Source organism: Phyllopteryx taeniolatus, chromosome 13 (assembly GCF_024500385.1).
Source record: "Phyllopteryx taeniolatus isolate TA_2022b chromosome 13, UOR_Ptae_1.2, whole genome shotgun sequence".
Taxonomy (NCBI): domain Eukaryota; kingdom Metazoa; phylum Chordata; class Actinopteri; order Syngnathiformes; family Syngnathidae; genus Phyllopteryx; species Phyllopteryx taeniolatus.
The window spans coordinates 11,944,874-11,964,718 of record NC_084514.1 but is presented as its reverse complement, the minus strand read 5'-3'; the positions used below and the strand labels follow the sequence as shown (position 1 = coordinate 11,964,718).

The window sequence follows — 19,845 nt, the reverse complement described above, 5'->3', positions numbered from 1 at the left end:
GCCTTGTCGCATGTCTTTTGACGTAGTACTATAAATATCTGACCGCCAATAAAGTTATTTTTAAAAAAATAAATAAAAAAAAATGTCGGCGGTGTGAGACAGACAACACGTAATGCCCGGATCAAACTACAAGACAAATTTGGACTTTCACGATTGCACTATGTCAGACTACTCCAATAAAATCTTGTATTCCGATACCACCCCACCCCATCTTTTATGAACACTGGGCTTTATCTTGTCAACTCAAACGCGACCGGATAAACTCGTTACCATGGCGATGACAACAACAATGGCTTACGCCGTGGGTATTATAAGCACGACCTAAAGTTTCGGTGTGTGTGAAGTAATTGAATTACAATAAAGTAATTTAATTACAGTAAGTTAGCACCCCTTATTTCCATCATGTTGTAATGTTGATTTGACCTGACTGCTCAGAATACATGACCTGACGATAGAATACTTTTGAAGATAGTCAGTATACAGTACACAAGTATATACAGTAAATGAACAAGTCGTTTAATCGACACATTGCTCCATCTTGTGATCAAATTGGTGGTCGGTTATCGTTTTTTTTTTTTTTTTTTTTTTTTTTAAACTCGCTGATCAGCCCCAAGAATCCAGATCAAACCCCACCCCTCGCCCAGAGTCTGCTGGGATAGGCTTCAGGCCGCCCGTGACCCTAGTGAGGATAAGTGGTATGGAAATGGATGGATAATACATCTGTGTGATCCTTGTTGCTGTTGTTGCCATGGTAACGTTTGCAGCACAACGTCTGAAATATTTCGCTGAATGATCTGCTCTTTGTTTTGTTCGTGAGGCAGTCTGTATTAGATTAACTGGAGGATTAACACAGGAACAACAGATGCCGCATGTCAGGTTACTCCATCCTGTATTTTTGCAACTTTTATAAGAGTGCAAAGCTGCTGAACTCAAATGCAAGCGCGCATTTCCAGACCTATGTTTTTTCCTCCCCTCGTCATTCTGTCCAATGGGAGCAACTATCGTCATACGCGTGGCTTCGTTTACAAATTATAATTCGCTTGCAAAATGTACAATGTGAATGCGAACCGCACCAAACAAAAAAAAATAAAGTCCACTTTTGGTAAGGGTTGGGCATCGTTTGAATTTGAGTGACTCCACTCCCGATTCCGGTTCCAAACGATTCTCGATTCTGATTTTTTTAGGGGGGTGGGTCAAAAAAAAGTTTGCACGGCATCTTAAAAACTCCACTGTGACAACGTGACTGTTCTGGCATAAAAGGGATACAGATCCTCCATTCAGCTTGACCAAACAACCAACAACCAAAGTTTGCATGATTTAAATAAAGGGTGTCCAAATTATGAACATCCATTTTCTTCTTCTATCAATATCAAACCTGTGAACTAAAAGGCAATGTGTAGTAATATTCATGAATTAATGTTTCAGCGAAAGGTTAAATATAGCATTGGTAAAATAGTTATTTGGGACTGTTTTATCACACCAAATGGTTAATATGTGCAAGTTATAACTTGACTTCCTGTTTTAAGCTTGTGGCCTTTTATTGTTAAGGGTACGCACCAGAACTCAGCATTTTGGCACGAAAAGTAACTTAATACGACACAGGTGAATTGTGAAAATGAAATAGAGACGGCAAGAAAAAAAAGCAATGAATGGAACCAAATGCGATAAAACGTTGATTCCTTTGCCTACCCACCGATGACGCACAAGGTTAGTGTTCATGTCAATTTTGTCACAATTCATTGTGATGTAAAGTTGCTAGTTTGACCTTTGGTGACGTTTTAGCTCAATGTTAAGCTTTTTTTTCTGTCATCGGCTCTTATGTTGGTTTAAAGAGTTAAATAAACACTAAAAATCATAAAATGCAAAAGTGCAACCAACCGTTTAACTTGTTAGCCGCCTCAATGTTGGCATAGACCTATTTTATTGTTTCACTCACCCAATTTTACCTGACTGCGTTCTATGCGGTGAAGGCTGAGGCTTTGAGTGGGAGGGAGCACGCCAGACTTCTACACATCGTGAAAGCCTCCTTTGCACAATCTAATCTTATTCGAAGTGTTGCACTGAGGCGACTGGTCATTAATTTTAACAAAGTTAAGACACACTTTTGTCCGCCGCCACTGCTGGGCGCTAGCGCGTCTTCGTGCGCTTTCTTCTTCATTGGTTTTCACCAATTTCTTCTTCGGGTGTCGGCGGACTGCAGGCATCGAAACTGGGAATGGAAATTCTTAAATTTGAACAATTCCGGGAGAACTGGAAAGTTAGTCCCGGTTCCAATCGGTTCTCGATTCTGAATACACCCTAACGAACTCAAATGTTGTTGTAAACCTATATCATAAGCTTCCAAATAAATGACATCATCATCTGGGGTTTCCCAAATTGTTTAAAGGCATAGTAAGCTTACTGCATGTAAACCTTTGACTTTGACGAAGGTAATGAAAAATTGTCTTAAAAGAAAAAAAATACCCTTCCCTTATTATTCTGGCTTTCAGCAAATAGAAATAATTTTGGTAATTGTAATTGAGCTAAATCTGATTAGTGAATTAGTCTGATTTCATGTCAGACAGTGAGAGAAACAAACAGTAAGTGTCTTTTTATATAGTTTATATATATATGTGTTAACTTCTAGTTTCAACTGTAGCTGTGAGGCGCATGGCACCGCCAAACACAAATACTCCCCACTCACATCTCAAAAGTTAGTCGTACATTCTTATAAAATTATTGTCAGAAGCGAATGTTTGTAATACTGGGGTAGTTATTATGTTAATAGGAAAGTGCGGAATAGCTTTGTTCACAGAAAGATTTACTTTCGCACTGGGTGGGAAGATGCTCCAGAGATTCAACTATTTGCATAGAAACATTAAAAAGTACATTTTACATGATATATCCCCTTTAAAGGTCAGAGGACAAACATTAAAAAAAACTCTAGAATCCCTTTACAAACCACATCTGCCATTTTGTAGTGATTATATAGCAGATATACAGCAGTTAAATCGATAAATATGATGCAGAATACGCCTTCTGGTTTTTGCATTCAGCCCCTTCCGGTCTTCGTCTCTTTTCGGCGCTGTGACGTCGCACGAGCCAAACAGCTTGTTCATTCGGGATTGTGTGTTATTGTTCCATGCTGTTCTTGTATATTTGTTGTCGTATGATTGAGCGATTTCACAATGGTTTATTGTGTGGCATTTGGTTGTACAACCCCAATTCCAATCAAGTTGCGACATTGTGTTAAATATAAATAAAAACAGATTACAATGATTTGCAAATCATGTTCAACCTATATTTAATTGAATACAGTACAAAGACAAGATATTTAATGTTCAAACTGATAAACCTTATTGTTTTTAGTAAATAATCATTAACTTAGAATTACTAAGAATTACTTACGTCAAAATCCTCCTCCTCCTCATATTCCAACACATTGCTCGCCATTGCGTATACTGTGTAGCGCGCTGTGTTTGGCAATTGCAACGCCACTTCTGGTAGCCCTTGCGGTGGATAGACTAACCACACCCCCGGTGTCTTGCGCTTCGGGTATGTTCAGAGAGGGCTCAATATGCGTCATAAAAACCTCATTTTGAGCTACACTGTGGTTGAAAACTTGCTGGCAGTTACGTGCATGTATTACATAACATATAAACAATGCAAATATGAATTTTAACGGACCCCATAACATCCTTGTCATCTGACCTTTAAAGAAGGGCCTGACTCTTAAAACATAGTATCCTCATTGCATGCTGAGGGTACACACTTGACAAGATGCTTAAGGGACCTCACCTGGACTGTAATGAAGATAAGCAGTATAGAAAATGGTTGGATGTCTCAAGAGTTAACAATAATAAGCAAGGAATACAACTCCCCAAGTTTGTTTGAGGGAGTTGTCGATAGGCCCATAGGTAAAATTTAGTGAAATAATGTCCCAGTACAATATAAATTCATGAGAGAAATAATCATCTTGAGGTCCAAGGTCGTCCTCTTCTTCTCAGGCTCGCTAGCCCTTGCCCCCCTAAAGTCTTCCTCATGTCATATTACTTTCTCCTTCCATGCAAACTTCTCACGATGTGCCCTTTCCAGCTGAAGGAGATTTTCCCACAATGCTTGTCTTTGAGCTTCACTGTCTCCTCCACAAATAGGCCTTGGTAACTAATCTATCCTGCTCTGGTTTCAGACAGGACTAAATAACCCCTCCAAAACCCCCTCCTTTCAAGTATCCCACTCTCCTTCCACTCCACGACTCCCCTTCTTTCACACCTTGACTTTGGAAGCTAATTTTGATTTAAGTTGGAGGAAAATTAATCATGACGAAACAATGGCCAACAAACAAAGCAACAGTGCTTACCTTGGCGTAATCGAGTTGGTTTCTCATTGTTTTTGCCTGGTGAAGAAAATGTTTTATTTACAACTTGTTCATAACAGAAAAGAAGGTAGTATCACTGGGGGAAAAGAACCCCAAATATTAGAACTTTATTAGGTTGCTGCACTTGTGCCACAACCATACTTTACCTGCTGCAGTTGCTGCTGCCATCGCTCAGGGCCAATGATGTGACGGTGAAAAATCACAGGAGCGGCGCTAAAACTGAAAGGCACCTGCTCTCCTACGTTGCTCTTCACAAATGGCTGCAGGTCAGAGTTTAGCTGCGGGAAGGAAAGCACACCAATTTAACAAACCCAATAAAGGAAATGCGAGTCATACCTGGTTACACTCCAGGTGACCCCGCTCAAGACGAGCATGATGAATGGCCCTGTAACTAACACAGCTTGCGCGATGCAAATGGCTCTTTAATGGACCCATTTCAACATGAGTGCATGCTGGGATCCCCCGTATCCACACAGACCAGCAGACAGACAGCCACAGCAGGAGAGTGTCTAATATAAAAGTGCCTTACTGTAAGTGTGACCAGTACAAATTACAGTGGACTATGGGTGAACAACTGGAAAAAACAGTTGAAAAAAATCTAAATAAAAATTCAGATTCTGACAGGTTGAGACAGCAGGCATCTCCCTCGCTCCCGCAAATGTCAGGTCATACGTTTTTACAGGTGGGTGCCATGATTGGGTATAAAAGGAGCTTTCCTGAATTGCTCAGTCATTCACAAATAAAGATGGGGTGAGGTTTACCTCTTTGTGAACAAGTGCGTGAGAAAATAGTCAAACAGTTTAAGGACAATGTTCCTCAACGTACAACGGTCCATAATATCATCAAAAGATTCAGAGAATCTGGAGAAATCACTGCATGTAAGCGGCAAGGCCGAAAACCAACATTGAATACCTGTGACCTTCGATCCCTCAGGCGGCACTGCATCAAAAACCGACATCAATGTGTAAAGGATATCACCACATGGGCTCAGGAACACTTCAGAAAACCAATGTCAGTAGATACAGTTTGGCGCTACATCCGTAAGTGCAACTTGAAACTCTACTATCCAAAGCAAAAGCCATTTATCAACAACACCCAGAAACGCCGCCGGCTTCTCTGGGCCCGAGCTCATCTAAGATGGACTGATGCAAAGTGGAAAAGTGTTCTGTGGTCCGACGAGTACACGTTTCAAATTGTTAAGGAAATTGTGGACATCGTGTCCTCCGGGCCAAAGAGGAAAAGAACCATCCGGACTGTTATGGACGCAAAGTTCAAAAGCCAGCATCTGTGATGGTATCGGGCTGTGTTAGTGCCAATGGCATGGGTAACCTACACATCTGTGAAAGCACCATTAATAATGAAAGGTACATACAGGTTTTGGAGAAACATATGCTGCCATCCAAGCAACGTCTTTTTCATGAACACCCCTGCTTATTTCAGCAAGACATTGCCAAAACCACATTCTACACGTTACAACAGCGTGCCTTCGTAGTAAGAGAGTGCGGGTACCAGACTGGCCTGGCAGCCGTGGCCCAATGGTTAAGATCATCGCCTGCCATCGTGGGGAACCTAGGTTCAAGACCCCGACTGGACCATCCGCCAACATCCCCCGGACTCACGGCTGTGGTGTCCTTGAGCAAGACACTGATACCCCAAAATGCTCCCCGGGCGCTTCAGCTGCCCCCTGCTCCAGTGTGTTCCACTAACTAACTATGTGTATGTGTTCACTGTGAAAGGTAAAATGCAGAGATTGAAAATGTGTGGCGCATTAACGAAGCGTAAAATACGACAACGCAGACCCTGGACTGTTGAACTGCTGAAGGTGTACATCAGGCAAGAATGGGAAAGAATTTCACCTACAAAGCTTCAACAATTCGTGTCCTCAGTTCCCAAACGTTTATTGAATGTTGTTAAAAGAAAAGGTGATGTAACACAGTGGTAAACATGACCCTGTCCCAGCTTTTGTGGAACGTGTTGCAGCCATAAAATGCTAAGTTAATGATTATTTGCTAAAAACAAAAAAGTTTATCAGTTTGAACATTAAATATAGGCTTTGTAGTGTATTCAATTAAATGTAGGTTGAACATGATTTGCAAATCATTTTATTCTGTTTTTATTCATGTTTAACACAATGTCCCAACTTCATTGGAATTGGGGTTGTAAAATAAATCAACCAGTGTTAAAACAATAAAATACATCCTTTAATGACAAATGGGAGTATTGAAGGTCCCCTTCCATAACTGTATCCTATTTAATGTTGATTAGCTTTGATGTTCTTTTATCTGGTTTCTTTGATAATTTTGGATGGAAATACCCAAAATGTCCTTTTTCAAGCTATTTGAGTTGGTCTTTTCCACCTGGCATTTGAGACGGCATTAATATCCATCCATCCGTCCATTTTCTACACCGCTTATCCTCACTATGGTCGCGGGTATGCTGGAGCCTATCCCAGCCATGTGACATGTAAATGAGCTTTACTCTGACTGGATGACTCATCTTCCCTAATTTAAATATGGAAAACAGCTTGGCTCTGATTGGTCCTCATCATAGCGAGGTCGTGTCCCTTCGATGCCAAGTTCAGACTCGCATCCTTCTCAAGAGTTTGGTCGCAGGAGTTATTTATACACACGCGCATTCACTTTATTTGCGCCACATTGGTATGCTTCTCCCCCCCAGTCCTCTTCAGTGGGTCGTTGGCGAGCGTCTGGCAAGAGAGTCCGCGAGCGTGGCAACGACCCACTGAAGAGGACCGAGGTGGGAGAAGCATATCAATGCGGTGCAAATGAAGCAAATGCATGTTCAGTGTGTATAAATGATTGTGAAGCACAATTCACCAAGCGTTAGATTGTTGGCCTACAAATAGGGAATGTGAGCTGAGAGGGGACGTGGGTGACAATAAAAATAGGAGGGGACATTTTGAGCTCGTTATTCGCTACCATTCATGTGAATTGAACTTGCCGCAACGATCATCGCTGACGATAATGATTGCAAGCTTCGCTATTTCATCCACCACAATTACATTAAAAATGAGAAATATACTGTAGTAAAAGGAGGTATGGGATCTTAATGTTCCACATTTCACGAACAAGTTGTTTTTATGTATTTTTTTGTCTTAGAAAATGAAACTGGCAGTCACCCATTAATATCAATAATATCAATCCATTTTGGAGCAATTGGCAAATAACTCATTGCATTTGGAACGGCCCTTTTCAATCGCCCAAACTGCCAAGCCACCCATGTCTTGGTTTGATGTCAGAGGCAGAAAAGGAGACCAAATTCTCTGTATAGACGGTGTGAAAAAAAAGGAATGTACAATACTATAAAGTGGCAGTAATTAGTCATATTTTAAATATTGTCGCTGTCAGGTGGAACCTCCAAAATGACAACTTTTGAGAGAAAAAAGAAAAAAGAAACAAACATTGACTGGAGACACTGCATAGCCGGCGTGGACAAAGGAATTTACTATACTATAAAGTGGAAGTATAAACTCAGATTTTTTTATCTTGTCGCTGTTGGGTGGAATCCCCTTACCTCCAAAATGAATTTTTTTTTAGGAAATAAAGAAAAAGACACTCTTATATGAAAAACTGTTATCTCACACGAACAACAGCTAGCACCCGAAAATTATTTTCAATCGCTAATATGCTGAAAATTCACCAATTTCTTTCTTTATTATAAACATGGCAGGCGAGTGCCACATCTTTACAAGTCTCATGCACCTAAGCAATCATATACTGTTGCTTTGCATTCTGACATGAAAACAAAAGCTATAGCACCGCAAAATTATGTTCAATCACTAATTTAATGTGCTGAAAAATCGCTAATTTATTAAGCTGTCACTGATTAAAATGGTAAACACGGCACGACGGCCGTGAGACTCCTCGTCATAACCAAGCAATCATATATCATTGTACTCTCACATGAACACATCTATAGCACCCCAAAATTATGTTCAGTCACTAATTCATCATGCGGTCATTGATTAAAATGGTAGGATACGGCGTCATGACCATCCATGCACATCAAAGTCCAGCCTTGCATGTCAGAGTGCCCAAGTCGTGCACATAAAAGTTGCCAAATCGAACGTCTGTCGAAAGTCATCATCAAAAAAACTTTTTCCAAGCCTGATAAAATAGTCCGAAGATGGCGGCGTAATGGTAGGTTTTCGCCATGATGACAGTGCACGGTGACACAAGCCACCCATCATACAAAAAACTTCATAAACACTAACGCCTGTCTTCCAAAAATGTTGTTCAAAGGTGAGCGATGCAATCAACCCAAGAAACAGCTCACAAAAACTCATAATATAGGCAGAAATGAATCACTTACCAAAAGTGGCTGATTTCTACAAGGAACATGACAGCGATCGAGTCCAACAAAACAAGCCTACACTTTATTTGACCTCACTATTGTCACTCGTTATGGTCTAAAAAAAATTGGACTTTGAATATAGGCCACAATTACGCCTCAGGCATGCTTTAGAGCCAACAGAGAACGTTAATTAGTATGGGGAAATCAGACCTGCTTCTGGTGTTTACGTCACAGCTCAAGCTGGGTCTCGACCGAAATGTGGGCAGGCCAAGATCTTTTAAAAACCATCGGAAAAATAAGTCTAAAATAAATACTGAGTCTGTTTTGGAGGGAATTCTTTCTGCAGACAATGTTTTTAACTCCAGCACTACGGAATGAGTGCCAAAGTTGACTGTATTAAAGGGATCCTTTAAGTATTGTTGTAAAACACAACATATCTGCATATACTATTTATTTGTATGTATGGCTGAAACTCGCTCGCTTAAAACCCGAAAATGCCGTGTTGTCGTTCAACTGAGTTGAGTGGGCGAGTAAGCGCCAGGAAGTGGTCAGGTATAATATACGAATACAATTGACAAAACTACATCACACCGTCGGCGATTTCAAATCTTGTCATTGCAAGTGGTTTTGGTATTCAAAGGCTATTGCTTTCAATCGACAAACCGCATACATGTCAACCTTAAACCATGTCACAGACTCATTTTGACCTATGTTATGCATAAAATTAGAAGAAATTTTTTTTATTGTGATGGAAGGGCACCTTTAAAGTTAAACAATGATCCTAGAAGAGTTAAAAAAATCGCCAGTATTAAAATGAATATTAAAAAATATTAAAAACACTACCTTGCATACGAGTTTCAATGCATATACAGCATTAGTTAACAGGTTGCTGGCTCGCCAGCAACTATAGTACATGACAACTAACTACAGAATGCCTAAAAGCTACTGTACATCATAGGTATCATGAGTGGACTAATTCTATTTCCATTATTTATGTGGAAAACAAATTTGAAATTCAAACAAACAGTATTCAAGTCTGAAGTCATCATCATAAAGCTTCTGCACTTATGACTGCATTCACATTTCACTCACTTACTAAAAATCTTAACTTACCTTGTGGCCTAAGGATAGGTGCTTGCCGTATTTGTAGGCCAGTCTTTGGGACTTTTTATCGTGTTGTGCCAGCTCCATGGCGGCTTGGCAACTCTTGGCCAGCAGCGCCCCGTGAGACAGGAATGTCTGCTCCTCCCATGCTGCAGTGCTGACTTCAGTGGTGATATTATTCTCCTGCAAACGCAGACAAGACGCCATGAACAGCGAGTTCTCCCTGTCCACAGGTTCAGAGTTCTTTCAGTCCAGAGCTGAGATGATTTCAAGTCCAACATTGTCCGGCACCACAGGCAAAAACGCTGGTCTGACATACAGTAGATATAAAAAGATAAACCAGTTAAAATCTTTTTAACTTTTTAATGTGACCTACAGTATAACCTATACAACTCACTTGAGAAACAAATATTTTCCATTCCAACTTTGTTTATTTGAATACATGTGTGAATATGAAATGTAAATACAATTGTGTCAAAACATTTACAGTGTACAAAGTTCACATTTTCCTTTTAGGATAAAAGTGTGGGGAAAAAAATAATTCAAGGCTATGCAATTAATTAATCTTGATTATTGAGATTGCATCTTAATCATATAACAATATTTGTCTAAAAAATGGATTTAAATGGATTTCAGTGGACGACAATCAAATAATTGACCCAGACGGGGATATTGTTAAGGCTGGAAAAATGCATTTTTATTATGTTTCAAAACAAAACAGTAGAAAAACTAATCAAAAACTAACTCTCTAAAACTAACCGAAATTAAACAGATCTAAAGTTAAAGTGTCATTTTAGGACAGTTTATTTTTATTTATTTATTTATTTATTTTTAGAACAGTATTTCCTTTAAATGGTTTCTGCGCGGCAGTTGAAAAGCTGGACCACATGCCGGAGGCTTGAAGTGCTTCGGTGGTATAAAAACCTTTGCACAATTTGCACAAACCCACGCTTATCAAAGCTTCCATCAGGTACTTTAAAAAAAAAAAAATAATGTTTTTATTGGCAATAGCATCTCCTGTGACCAGCCCTCTGCGGATCACCCCTCAGATGTTGGGTCAGATTCAGGTCTGGACTTTGGCCAGGCACATTTCAAGACCTTAATTTCTTCCAGTGAAACCATTATTTTTGTTGATTTGGGTGTGTGCTTTGGGTCATCGTCATGCTGAAAGATGAAGTTCCTATTCAGCTTTAGCTTTCTAACAGAAGCCTGAAGGTTTTGTGCTAACACTTACTGGTATTGGAACTGCTCATGGTTTCCTTCCATCTTAACTAAGCCACAGTTCCGGCTGAAGAAAAACAGCCTCGAAACATGATGTCGCCACCACCAGGCTTCACTGTAGGTGTGGTGATTTTATGTGTCTAGTAGTGTTGTTTGCCCCAAACCTCTTGGAATTATGGCCAATAAGTTCAACCTTGATTTCATAGACCATAACACATTTCCCCACGTGTTTGGAAGAAAAGTGTTTTTGCATAATGTAGCCAGGATGAGATGTTTTTCTCTCTTTTCTTTCTTTCTAGCTCAGGAAATAAGAGCATTTTCACAGCATTATTGATCCTCCACCATGCTTGACTGTTGGTAGGGTGTTCTTTTCCTTAAAGGCTTCATTGTGCCATCTGTAAACATTCTGTTAGTGTGCATTGCCACAAAGGTCTATTTTTGTTTCATCTATCCATAAAATGTTATCATTCGCTCTTTTGCCTGAGGACGGCTAAGTAGGCGTCTCGATCTCGCTACAGGCCAAAGCAGCGAGCCAGCCGAGGAGGCGCGGCTTCTGTTTACGCCTGCTACTTGCAAACGGAACTGGAGCAGGAAAAGGACGTCTCCAATTGGCGTTTGTCAATCACATCTCGTCATGTTAGCTCAAGGAAATCCGTACATAGCTGATAACCAAGATTGGCTTTATTAGGAATCCCATGCACTTTTCTGGCAGGACACGCCCTTCTCTAATATTACTGGCAGAGGTGGGTAGAGTAGCCAAATATTGTACTCAAGTAAGAGTACTGTTACTTGACAATAATGTGACTCAAGTAAAAGTAAAAAGTAGCCCTTTCTTGAGTAAGAGTAAAAAGTACACAGTGAAAAAAACTACTCATGTAAATGTAAATAAGTAAATGGTGAGTAACTGCAGTTTTTTTTTAAATGAGCATGAACATCAATAAAATAAAAATAACTAAATAAAATGTGAATGTGCAAATTCTGATATTGTTGTGTGTGTGCACGTGCTAGTGTGTGCATGCATGTGAGATTAGCATGTACCCAAAGAGATACATGTTTTATAGTTATAGTGATAAAACAGGGCTAACGTGGGCTAATATGCACAGCCAAAACAACAACAAATCATCTACAATTTAAGGTATTTTCTCAAGTTAGAAGTAGGCTGAAATATCCATGTTTGGGCAGACAGTGCCAGACAAATACTACAATACATGAAAGCTTTTGTTTTTCTTAGTCTAAATGTAAAAACGAGTCGCGCGCCTTTGCCTACAATGGTAACGACGACCTTCCCAACATGGTCGCCATGTTAGCACGTCGATTAACCGGGCGAGCATATGCTGTCATAATACCGGAAGCCCAATAGAAGATGTTGTGGTAGGTCATGTGACTTCTTTGTGTTATTTGTTTGGTAAACGAGACTTAAATGTCACTAGCGCTTAAATTGGATTGGAGCAAACAGTGCCTAATGCGGAAGTAAAGTCGTAGTGTAAACAGATTGAAATACACGAAATTGTTTATAAATACGCAATAATTGATAAAGTAGTTTGCGGCATTTAGATCAGTAATGGAATGAAAGTACCGTTTCTTCTTAAAATAAAGACTCAAGTAAAAGTAAAACGTATGCTGTATTTAAACTACTTTGACAAGTACAATTTATCCAAAATGCCACTTGAGTAAATGCAACGGAGTAAATGTAGCGCATTACTACCCACCTCTGATTACTGGCTCAAGGACACACACTGCTGATTTGCGTGTGTAGGTTTGTGTACGTGGGTACAAACATTCACTTGCCACGTGGCGAGTAGCGCTCTGAAATTCACTCGCCAAATGGATAATTTACGTAGTTATTTTTCCCAAAATGAGTAGCTACCTCTGTGCTTTTCTCCACTTTGAGTAATATCAGCGTGGACATGAGCTGATGTTGGCCATGCTAGTTAGCCATGTTATCTGCATTGGTAGCAAGTCTAAAGAATTTACAATTCCAATGAAGTTAGGACGTTGTGTTAAACATAAATAAAAACAGAATACAATTATTTGCAAATCATGTTCAAGCTATAATTAATAGAATACACTACAAAGACAAGATATGTAATGTTCAAACTGATAAACTTTAGTGGTTTTAGCAAATAATCATTAACTTAGAATTTTATGGCTGCAACACGTTCCAAAAAAGCTGGGACAGGTGGCAAAAATGACTGAGAAAGTTGAGGAATGCTCATCAAAAACCTGTTTTGAACATCCCACAGGTGAAGAGGCTAATTGGGAACATGTGCGTGCCATGATTGGGTATAAAATGAGCTTCCCTGAATTGCTCAGTCATTCACAAGCAAAGATGGGGTGAGGCTCACCTCTTTGTGAACAAGTGCGTGAGAAAATAGTCCAACAGTTTAAGGACAATGTTCCTCAACGTACAATTGCAAGGAATTTAGGGCCTTCATCATCTACGGTCCATAATATCATCAAAAGGTTCAGAGAATCTGGAGAAATCACTGCATGTGAGCAGCAAGGCCGAAAACCAACATTGAATGCCCGTGACCTTCGATCCCTCAGGCGGCACTCCATAAAAAACCGACATCAATGTGTAAAGGATATCACCGCATGGGCTCAGGAACACTTCAGAAAACCAATGTCAGTAAATACAGTTCGGCGCAACAGCCTTAAGTGCAACTTGAAACTCTACTATGCAAAGCAAAAGCCATTTATCAACAACACCCAGAAACGCCGCCGGCTTTTCTGAGCCCGAGCTCATCTAAGATGGAAAAGAACCATCCGGACTGTTATGGACGCAAAGTTCTGTGATGGTATGGGGCTGTGTTAGTGCCAATGGCATGGGTAACTTACACGTCTGTGAAGGCACCATTAATGCTGAGCGGTACATACAGGTTTTGGAGAAACATATGCTTTTATCCAAGCAACGTCTTTTTAATGGACGCCCTTGCTTATTTCAGCAAGACAATGCCAAACCACATTCTGCATGTGTTACAACAGCGTGGCTTTGTAGTAAAAGAGGGCGGGTACTAGACTGGCCTGCCTGCAGTCCAGACCTGTCTCCCATTGAAAATGTGTGGCGCATTATGAAGCGCAAAATACGACAACGGAGATCCTGGACTGTTGAACAGCTGAAAGTGTACATCAAGCAAGAATGGGAAAGAATTCCACCTACAAAGCTTCAACAATTAGTGTTCCCAAACATTTATTGAATGTTGTTAAAAGAAAAGGTGATGTAACACATTGGTAAACATGACCCTGTCCCAGCTTTTTTGGAATGTGTTGCAGCCATATAATTCTACGTTAATGATTATTTGCTAAAAACAATAAAGTTTATCAGTTTGAACATCAAATATCATGTCTTTGTAGTGCATTGAATTAAATATAGGTTGAACATGATTTTCAAATCATTGTATTCTGTTTTTATTTATGTTTAACATAACGTCCCAACTTCATTGGAATTGGGGTTGTAAGATTCAGAAAGCTTTATCCCCGCAGGGCAATTAAATTGGTCTTTTTGTTGTTCTGTTACAATGTATATGTGATCACTGACAAATATTGTTGCACAAAAACCTGTCTAAAATAATTATCTGCTGTTTCCTCTTCTCGAACAATCATCCCATCAAAATGCTAATGGTATCAAAGCCTTCTCTGCTAGAGATGAAACATCAAAAATCTATGAATACAAATTATTTTTCATTTTAAAGTCACTACTTGGCAAAATAGGTGTGCTGAAATAAAGAAAAGTTCCACCTCAATGTTTCCATACTGGAGATTTGGGGTTTTCATACTTGTTTAAATTGCAACAAATGAATTATTCCTGCTTGTTAAAGACTGAAACTAGTTCAAAATATAGTTTCCCAGCATGGGACACAGTACTGTGTGTAAAACAGGAATAAACTACTCTTTTCACTTTTTACTGATGACATGCTACATCAGTGGTTCCAGTCAACCTGGGCAAATTTCACTAGAGTGCGTAAAAGTCTTCACTGGGTAGAGGAGAGACTGTACTGTAATCTTGTTTTCTTTCATAATATAGTGGGTATGGAAAGTATTCAGACCCCCTTAAATTGTTCACCCTTTGTTATAGTGCATCCATTTGATAAAATAATTTAAGTTAATTCCTGCCCGCCCTCATTAATGTACACACAGCACCCCATATTGACAGGAAAAAAACCAACGTAATCTTTATTAAAAAAGAAAAACTGAAATATCAGACAGCCATATGTATTCACACCCTTTGCTGTGACACTCCTCTATTTAACTCGGCTGGTGTCCATTTCTTCTGATCATCCTGGAGATGGTTTTACACATTCATTGGAGTCCAGCTGTGTTTGATTATACTGATGGACTTGATTAGGGAAGTCACACACCTACATGAGACCTTACAGCTCACAGTGCATGTCAGAGCAAATTAGAATCATGAGGTCAAGGGAACTGCTTGAAGAGCTCAAAGACAGAATTGTGGCAAGCCACAGATCTGGCCAAGATGGTAAATAAGATTCTCTGGTTTGATGAGACCAAGATAGAACGTTTTGGCTTTAGTTCTAAACAGTATGTGTGGAGAAAACCAGGCACTGCTCATCACCTATCCAATACAATCCCAACAGTGAAGCATTGTGGTGGCACCATCATGCTGTCGGTGTTTTTTTCAGCTGCAGGGACAGGATGACTGGTTCCAACTGAAGGAAAGATGAATGCGGCCAAGTACAGGGATATCCTGGACGAAAACCTTCTCAGAGTGCTCAGGACCTCAGACTGGGCCGAAGGGTCACCCTCCAAAAAGACAATGACCCTAACCACACAGCTAAAATAACGAAGGCGTTGCTTCAGAACAACTCTGTGACTGTTCTTGAATGGCCCAGCCAGAGCCCTGACTTAATCCCAATTGAGCATCTCTGGAGAGACCTGAAAATGGCTGTCCACCAACGTTCACCATCCAACCTGACAGAACTGGAGAGGATCTGCAAGGAGGAATGGCAGAGGATCCCCAAATCCAGGTGTGAAAAACCTGTTGCATCATTCCCCAAAAGACTCATGGTTGTATTAGCTCAAAAAGGTGCTTCTACTAAATACTGAGCAAAGGGTCTGAATACTTATGGCTGTGTGATATTTTAGTTTTTCTTTTTTAATAAATCTGCAAAACTTCCAAGAATTCTGTTTTTTTTTCTGTCAATATGGGGTGCTGTGTGTACATTAATGTGGAAAAAAAAGAACTTAAATGATTTGAGGAAATGGCTTCAATATAACAAAGACTGAAAAATGTAAGGGGGTCTGAATACTTTCCGTACCCACTGTATGTAGTGGATGTTCCTACAAAAATGAGCAGTTATTTAAAAGTCAGCCACCTTTATGAACACACCACCACACAAACTGGGTGTCTTTCCATGGCACAACCAGGGCATCCATCATGTATACTCTTTTATTCCACTTTTGTGAAGGAATGGTATCGCTACTAGGTACGAGCTGTGTCGGAAAAGTTCCAGGGCTTGTGTCACAAAACATATATTTCAAATCCAAACTACAAGTTGTCCCCTTCCAAGTAATCCCCCCCTGGAGTCACTTGCCCAGCCTTTTCTGCCATGACTTCAACTCTAGGATTCTTCCAGAATCCTCCGCAACTCCTCTGTTATGCCGTCTTAATGTCGCCCTGTCTACAAAACGAGTAACCTTGATGACCTCATTGAGCATAGGGAGGGGTGTGGGTGGGGGGGGTCACATGGAGGGAGGTCAGCCAAGGTACTCTAAGTTAAGAGATTGCTTCAGCACGGTGCTGTTCTTCTTGGCCAGGAACTGTTGGATGCTCAGGGCATTGAGAGCAGATACGTTGTAAAGGTGAAGCAGCCACAAGTTGCACTGAATGAAGCTAAAGTTTGCATGATCTCTTTGTAGATGTGCCGGTTGATCGTCTGGGCTTGTGGCAAAAACTTGCAGAGGACGATCAACATGACTCTGGACTTCGACTGACTTGCTTCCTTTGACCTTGGTGATGTCAGACTCTTCCACTGAAGGCTCTGGTGTTTGGTCTCCAGGTCATACTCAAAGATGCATGACTCATCACAAGTGATGACTCTCCCAAGCAAGTCTGGTTCAGTTTCAAGAAGCTCAAAGATGTCCTGACAAACTTGTATGTTTCAGTGCTTATGGTCAACATTCAGCAGTTTCGCCGCCATCTTTGTGCAGACTTCCCGCATGCCCAAACCTTCAGTGACAATCTTTCAGCCATTGTCCAGGTTCATGCCGAGCATAATTTCGAACATTCAAAGACAATTGCTATGCAGCATCTACCTGACAAGCTCAACATTGGCCTCAGTCCTGCTCATTGAAGGCTTTCTGCCCCTGGGGTTGTCGCCCATATCCTCGTCCTCCAACCTGGGTAGACTTGCTGCATCCATCCCAGTGCTTCTGACGGATATTTCCCCAACCGGACCAGAAACTTCAGGTTTGTTTGTTGCTCTGAGCTTTTTGCTTGATGACTTGATACAGTGAATATGCATATAAAAAGCAAGTAGAAAAAACGTGTTGCAGAGCGCTGAGGTCAAAGCGATGTACTCCAGGGCGATTACATTTAGGCGGAAACTCATAGTTGTAGTCTGAAATATATCTTTTGTCACACTAGTCCAGGAGGTTTTCAGACACACCTTATATTCTATTCTTCTACTCATGGAGCTGTACAATGTATGTTTCTCTAAAATCAGATCAGATCACAATGTAATTTGTTGTGCTCTTTTCAAAGGTTGCCCTCTTGGATTTGAAAATTCCTTTTAGATTTGGATTTTAGATCTTTTAAGATCGTGGACTGTGGCTGTCCAGCCTCATTCATTTGCAATTTCCTCTTTGCATGGCTAACCATCTACTATTCTGGTAGTTTACCTCAGTGTTATTGGAACTCTCGTAGTAGATTCCTTGAACTAAATCACCGATGGCACTGGAGATCAGTTCAACAACCTGGCAAAAAGAAAAAAACAAAAAAAACAAAACACAAAGCACACAAAGATCAACCTTTCAGCATAACAGTGCCCCACAGTATTCTACACATTTGAGAGGATTCAATTAAAAATATCATAGAAACAGATGGAAGAATTGCAAGGTGCACGACCAGAATAACAGGTAAGCTCTACATAGTGATTTTCATGTCTGCTGACGTATGTGCTGAACCAATGAGTCTGTGTCACTACAAATCAGTCCCGCTGATGGGACAGGAACCCTTGATACAAATGAGATTATTTACACCTTTTTGGCAGTGGTAAAACGGAGGAAGAAAGCAAGTCCCTTGCCTTACACTGAATTTTGTATGCAAGACTGCAGTTGCCAATTTTCTCTTACAGGGGGCATGCACAACTACATTTTAGCTTCCAGAAAAAGTGGTCATTGTTAACCTGACACATGAGAGGCTGATTAGAATATTCACTACTACAGAATGAATCAGGACAAATTCAGAGTTCATTCAGCTCACTGCAGACATCCTTGGTTCATCAGAAAAGTCCAGTGATGCTGATGCTTGCAGTGCCCTTTGGGTAACGCAATCCATCTGGGGGAAAATATTGAGGAAACCTGAGCTTCACCCACGGACCTGAAAGGACAATGTGCCGACAGTGTTACTCTGGTGTCTCTCCCTGTCTTGGGAAGTGGGGGCCGGTGGGGGGCTTTTTTTGGAAAGTATCAGATAAACTCTCCCTCTGCTTCCCCCTTACTCCATTTCCAAATCCAGCTGTATCGTGTTTTGCCGACAGGGCCTGCAAAAGGGAAGAAACCAGATCTGCTGGGCAAGATTACAGTTTACTAAAGTAGCAGCATAGGTTACCTCTCAAGGCCATCTCCATCACTCTCAAAGCCTAAAAAAGCTCAATGATAACCCATCTGCAGGTCAAGATGTTCAAAAACAAATTCCTGGACAGTCTACAAAAATATTAGTATTTTCATGATGCCACATCATAACCTTTAGAAGAGTGTATACTAAGCTATTATGCATTTAAATAGACGAAAAAAAACCCAGCATTTTCAAATTTCTTGGACTTTAAAACCACACCTTGTTTGCATCAACTTTAATGACACGTCTCATTTGCTTTACTGTCCCTGAAATCAGGTGAAACACTTGTATCCAAAACAGACCACAGCCTTTATTCAGAACTAATTGGAAGTAGAACAAAAGTCTAAGAAAAAAAAGCCAGTTCTCACCAGCCTCAACATAATTTCACCAGAGTTTACTAGCACCCTCTTAGCCCATGCTTCGAATCTCCATCATTAATTAGGCAGTTCACAAACACAAACCTAAACATCACTTCCTAAATAGAATTCCACATTAATTCAACACTTAATAAGATGTAGACAAATGTTACAAGCTGAGGAAACTAAACCCTCCATGTCCTTCAACTGTTTTGCCATCTCTTTGAGGTATTCTTAAAAACAGTTATGTGGTGCATTGTCCATCCATCCATCCATTTTCTGAGCCGCTTCTCCTCAATAGGGTCGCGGGTGTGCTGGAGCCTATCTCAGCTATCATCGGGCAGGAGGTGGAGTACACCCTGAACTGGTTGCCAGCCAATCGCAGGGCACATACAATCAAACAACCATTCACACTCACATTCACACCTACGGGCAATTTAGAGTCTTCAATGAACCTACCATGCATGTTTTTGGGATGAGGGAGGAAACCGGAGTGCCCGGAGAAAACCCACGCAGGCACGGGGAGAACATGCAAACTCCACACTGGCGGGGCCGGGCATTGAACCCAGGTCCTCAGAACTGTGAGGCAGACGGTCTAACCAGTCGGCCACCTTTGTCACGTGGTGGTGCATTATTGTAATAAAAGTATACTTATATATAAAAAAAACAATCCAAATGTAAGGGAAAATGCTACCCAAAAT

General features: G+C 40.6%; 1 protein-coding gene across 2 annotated transcripts in view; it reads right to left on the bottom strand.

The window, feature by feature from the left end:
- pdss2 (prenyl (decaprenyl) diphosphate synthase, subunit 2) overlaps positions 1-19,845 on the bottom strand; it is a 56,134-nt gene that overhangs the window by 9,940 nt on the left and 26,349 nt on the right. The window contains exons 4-7 of one of the 2 annotated variants that reach the window (XM_061794645.1): positions 17,852-17,926; positions 9,782-9,955; positions 4,504-4,635; positions 4,340-4,375 (exon numbers count right to left, since the gene is read on the bottom strand). In XM_061794645.1, the coding sequence (XP_061650629.1) occupies positions 4,340-4,375; positions 4,504-4,635; positions 9,782-9,955; positions 17,852-17,926 (417 nt within the window). The remainder of the gene's footprint in view (positions 1-4,339; positions 4,376-4,503; positions 4,636-9,781; positions 9,956-17,851; positions 17,927-19,845) is intronic. The other variant, XM_061794646.1, reaches the window with a different exon arrangement.